The sequence below is a fragment of the Microchirus variegatus genome (assembly GCF_963457635.1).
Source record: "Microchirus variegatus genome assembly, chromosome: 10".
In the NCBI taxonomy this organism is placed as follows: Eukaryota; Metazoa; Chordata; class Actinopteri; order Pleuronectiformes; family Soleidae; genus Microchirus; species Microchirus variegatus.
In genome coordinates this window covers 7,002,075-7,007,886 of record NC_139811.1, presented here as the reverse complement: position 1 = coordinate 7,007,886, position 5,812 = coordinate 7,002,075, and the positions used below count along the sequence as shown (strand labels likewise).

The window sequence follows — 5,812 nt, the reverse complement described above, 5'->3', positions numbered from 1 at the left end:
AGAGAAAAGACAAGGGTACAAGTTTCTCTGTTTTCTCACTGTTGGTTTCCGTTACCTAAGGCTTATGTGTGTGTTAGCCCCGATAGCTACTACTTTTATTTTGGTGAAGACACACACATACACACACTGTACCCACCCTCCTGTAAAAGCAGCATCAGTTGGCACATTGTGTTGTTCGCAGGGCTGCTAAGAGCTTGGCTTCATGCCTTATTCATCCCTCAGGCCTATTCTCTCCACCAGTGTAAAAGAATTAGGGAGGAAGAGAGCTCGCCCTCCATATCACACATACACACACACACATATTCTTGTACTTGCTGCACACTGAGGACTGGGTAAAAGTGCTGACAAAGTCGGGAACCAGCATTTCCACTTTATAAATCAACACAATTACCAATATCTACTTCATGAATGACATCGATGAAGAACTACTGGGTGCAGTACCATAAAATGTCTGCAAGTGGAGCACCTGAGCAAAAAGTGTGTGAAACACCAGGGCTGGATAATGTACCAAATTGAGGACCTGTGTTAAAAACAGTGTATAGCATGTTTACAACCTAAGGAAGTGATTTCAATGAAGACAAAGTGAGGACCGGCCAAAATGTCCTCACTTCGTAAAAATGACCTCACTTTGTTGGTTAAAAACCCTCACTTGGGTCATGCCCCACCCTTCAAGAAGTTCATTGGTATTAGTTGTGCATTTGTTTTGTTTTTGTTTTTGAATAATCATACTAGCAGTTTGAAAGCCTATTTGCCTTGTGGTGGATATAAATGACTATATTTTCCCCTAGTTATATTATTTAACAAACAAACAAACGTTATGTAAGATATATTAGCAGTTCGATTCACAACTTTATACTTTTTTACGCAGTTTCCAACACAAAAGAGTCAACTGTGTCACTTAATGTGATGATGCAGTGATGTTAATCTCAACTGTAACGTCATGTAAATGCATATATTTAAGACATAACCAGTGATTGTGGAGTTGGAATTAAACGATCAGCTACACCTGGATATAATGTCTGTACAGTGCAACAGTGTGTATCCATAAAAACAACAGAATTGATGTATTTGGTTTTTTGTTACTCATAAGGGTGCTGTTGTATTATTATTATTACTATGCACCACACCTGGACTTTAACAGTAAATGAAAAGCTCTATTACTTACACGGATATAGAATATGAATAAATAAATAAACAACGATCCATCCAGAATGAATTTGTCCTGATTGGATTCCACTTATAGTCCGACGCTCTGGACTTGACCTTATCGACGAGTGCTCTCCTCTAAACCAGACTCTACCTCACACTCTTTTACAGGATAAGGAGACGTAAGGAGAGCTGGACACGCTGTCGACGCTCGGAGGAACTCGCAGAGGGATGGCAGCGGAGGAGAAGCCGGGTGTGAAGAGCAGCAGCTCCATACTGCCCTGCTTCCTGTTTGTGGAGGTAAGACACATGGCCACGATGACATACAACTCTTATAATACATATCACACTTTCTATCAACATGACTAAAGAGTTAAGAGTTAAAGGGGTAATGGTAGTTAACCTAGTTCCCTGGTGTCCTTATGAATAATGAACATGCTTTGGTCAAAATACTTTGATGAAGCACCACAGCAGTTCAATCACCCTGCCAAAACACTCGGTTTAGTAGTATTTCTTTAGGTCCACCTTAAAAAAAAAAAGGAAAAGGAAACTTAAGGGACAGGAAATGACATCGGCCACAGAGGCTACTGGGAGCTAACAGCAGTTAGCATTTGGAAAAGTGATAATTTTCAGGCTCTAGCAGTCACATTGCCGTCATATATAACATGTATCCACTGGACAGATAAATCCTCTGAGGCTGGAAGTTTGTGTAGAACTCTGTGCTGCACTGTGGAGCCAAGAATAGAACTTTTCGCAGACTTGCTGTTTTCGGATACAGCATTTTGACTTCCCAATGAGTGCGGAAGTCAACATCGCGTGTTTTATCTCCTGTACTTAGACTGAGGAAGATTAGAAATATTGATTTTTATTCAAAATAAGAATTTTGCCCTTTCGTCAAAGAACCAGCAAAACTGTTTTAAGCTGTGCTAACATCATTGCACAAGGGTTTTCATGTACATATTCCATTAAAATCCAGGACTTTTGCAGCTAGAATAGTCGTTTACCACATTACCAATGTATAGGGTGTATTTCTGATTCATTTAATGTTATGTTCTTTGAAAACAAGTGCTTTTCCTTCTAAAATAATGACATTTCTAAGTGACCCCAAACTTTTGAACGGTAGTGTATTCAGTTTGGTGCCATGGTCTGCATATCTTTGACTATAGTGGCTACTGGTTGATTTGTGCACCACTAATCAATGGTTTATTGATGTCAGAATCATTTCCCTGCTGCTTATTGTCTGAAACTCTGGTCTGGTTCATGTCTGTGATCGCCGGTGATGTCACGACAGAAAAAAACCCTTTGTGCCTCTGAGATTTGAGTCCGTATGAACGTTCAGCTCCATGCACTTTCCTGTACAATCACCAGTGAACGTTGCAGGAGTTTTTGGACAGCTCTGCTAACATTCCCACTTGGTTTTCACACGTTCGTCCGTCCGTCCATCCGTGCTCCAGCACTAGGGGCAACTGAGGCTTTTGGTGAAAGTGTCTGACGGTTGTTCTGTGGAGTGTTGAATGTGTTCCAGCATATTTCCAAACAGCATGATTCATCAAGATGGTAGAGGACGTACAGAGTGTGTTTTTTTTTTTTTTTTTAATCCTGCAGTGGAGTTGCTGTAGGCTTTGTTGGAGCTGTGTTGAACAGAGAGAGCCAAAGGTCGTTGTCTGGTGCAGACAGACAATGAGTTGCAGACAAACACACACACACACACACACACAGATTCAACCTCTGTGGAATAGCATGCTCAACATTGTGAGGAGCAGTCGGACGGCAGACAAAGGGCAGGGAGGTTCCAGAGCATTCATCAGACTGGAACTGAGGCAGAGGAAAGCATCAGATTGCGCGTCTATAGCTTCTATCTAATTAGACGAGAAACAGCGCTCAGCACTTTTCCACGCACAGTTAAGTTGAGCTACAGTTGTAGCTCGACCTACGCCTTACATTTGAACTATGTTGAAGTGATACGCCCCCATTCAGCTTGTGAATAGGAGTTGGTTTTTGGTTCAGCATGTGGCTAGAATGCTAGTATGTCAAGTTCCATTGCAAGTCTTCTTTTAAAATATGCAATTCTTTAATCTGACGTCAATTTTGCAACGCTTTAGCCGCTGTTTTACTCTTCTGAGAACTGGATTATTCAATTGTTTTTGTGTTTAAGATGAGGGTGGTAACTATGGCCAGCTTGAATCTAAATCTGGATTACTGAAGCTATAGTGTATACTGTACATATACTAGTAATTCAACTCCACTTATGTTCACATGTATTTTAAAAGTCTGGTTTTAGTCAAATTAAAGGTGCCATATGTAAGAATGTGGCCAAAAACAGTTACTACATTCAAATTCAAAATACCGAGGTCTTTTAGGTTTCGTTTTCTGACGTAACTGGCAACCTGTGGTTGCTCGGCAGCTGAGACTCTACTGACTGCGATGATTGGTAGACCGTGGTAGGTGGCGCCACATGCCAAAACATGATTTCAAAACATAAACATGATTTACAGTCTGCAAAATATTTATTTTAATGCAAATATTTTGTCTGTACTGTTGTTGTTGGTGAGTTCAGTTTGTTATATGAACATTATTCCTGAGTCTCTGTGACTTTATTTTATAAATTCATTACATAATGCACCTTTAACGCAATAATTATAGAGCAGAAATTACACACTGGAGCTTTAAATGTACTTTACAATACATATCAAACTGAAGCTTGAATTAAATCAAATTTCACTCACACTATACTAGGGATGGGAAACAGGTATCAGTCTGATATTGGTCCAAATCACATGAATATCAGATATGAGACAGATAAAAATGTAAAATCTCATACAATCCAAAACTCTGATAGGTTGCATACTTTACTATGAAAATCAGCAAAAGCATTTTAGCTGAGTCATGTTTGGGCTGTTTGTTTATTCTTTTATGTGAAAACAATATTTGTCACACACACACAGTTGGAGAATTGTGTCTTTGAAATGACTCAGCACAAATGTGTCGTTAACAGCTTTTTAAATGGTCTTCTAAAATGACTGTCGTACTAATATCAGTATCAGTAGATACTCAAGTCTGTGATATCGTAGGACACAAAAAGTGGTACAATATATGTCAGAAAAGTCATTTTTTACAGGTGCAGACAATTGTTTCCTTTATTATAAATGAAATACAGTGAGCGTTTTGACCACAGTGAGAACCATAACTGCTCACTGCAAATGGAACATACTTTTATCACCGTTCTGCTTCCTGTTTGCACCCCCAAAGCTCCTGAAATATTACAACTGTATTTCCAAAACTCATTGCAGTCATTTTTTCATCATAAAAGTCACCCAGAAATTGTCCAATGCAGAAGAACCCACAGTATTTGCTAATGAATGAGATCTTATTGACGTCCACAAACTCTTTTATAATTGGCCACTGCTGGAAAATGGACGGTTATTGGTGTATTTTAGCTGCACTTCACCTGAGGAGGTCCCCAGACACGACCAGAATACAATATTTACACAGACCTGACATGAACATGTGAACCTGTCTGTGAAACAGTGGTCCCTTTGGTTATAATACAGCAGAAAAAAGCTCTCCATCAGGCCACTCCACTATTACCATTACACCTCCCACACATCAGCTCTCAGCCCTCAGGTCTCAGGCAATTCCCTGGCTAACTCTCTGTCAATGTGTGTGTGTGTGTGTGGAAAAGCCCACCGAGGCCAGCAGCTGTTACTTGTGGAGGGAAGTGAGACAGGATTTTTAGTAACTATTCAGTCATTAGGCTTTAAAAGTCAATGATTTAAATCTTGGAGAAAGTGTCCTGTCCACTTACGCTGTGTTTGTAACAGACAAACCTTTGGAGGACTAAGTCAAGAAGGACGTCGGGTACTTGTTTGCACACAAAAACACACAAAAACATACATCTTAGCCCGTTTGCTCAGTTAAATAAACCATAGCACACTTGCTAATTAAAGGTGCCATATGTAAGAATGTGGCCAAAAACAGGTTTTTTAGGTTTCATTTTCTGACGTAACTGGCAACCCTTGGTTTCTCGGCAGCTTGAGACTCTACTGACTGCAATGATTGGTAGACGGCGGTAGGTGGCGCCAAATGCCAAAACATGATTTCAAAACATAAACATGATTTGCAGTCTGCAAAATATTTTTTTTTCTGCAAATATTTTGTCTGTACTGTTGTTGTTGGTGAGTTCAGTTTGTTATATGAACATTATTCCTGAGTCTCTGTGACATATTAGGAGGATTTTATGGCCAGTTGCTTTAGATTTATTACATAATGCACCTTTAAGTAAACTTCAGTACAGTTATATGTGTATATATATATATATATATACAGTGTACAAAAGCACATTTTCAGCCATTTGTCTCCATGTGCATCTGTCTCCTTTGAATCCAGCTAACATAAAGAAGCTTCTGCTGCTGCCTCCGCGCTGGTGTCATATGATGGATTGAGAATTGAATCATCATCCAAGTGCTAAAACCGATTATGAATGATATTTTTGATCAATCGTCAGTCTTAGGCTAGCTTTACACGACAACGATCTGAACACAAACCAAACGCAAAAGTGGCGTTGGGTTCCCACTTTTTATTTCGCGTTTAGACGAGCGTCTTTGGGTGGAAATGTGCACGCACACAGTGACGCAAAAGTGTGTGAAATTTGATGTAGTGTGCATGC

The 5,812-nt window shown here is 39.7% G+C and overlaps 1 protein-coding gene across 1 annotated transcript in view; it reads left to right on the top strand.

Annotated features, from left to right (window-relative positions):
- Positions 1 to 1,377: 1,377 nt before the first annotated feature.
- plppr2a (phospholipid phosphatase related 2a) overlaps positions 1,378 to 5,812 on the top strand; it is a gene marked incomplete at both ends in the record, with an annotated part of 43,941 nt that continues 39,506 nt past the window's right edge. Inside the window, one exon of the mRNA XM_083896969.1 lies at positions 1,378 to 1,446. Within this exon, the coding sequence (XP_083753095.1) occupies positions 1,378 to 1,446 (69 nt within the window). The remainder of the gene's footprint in view (positions 1,447 to 5,812) is intronic.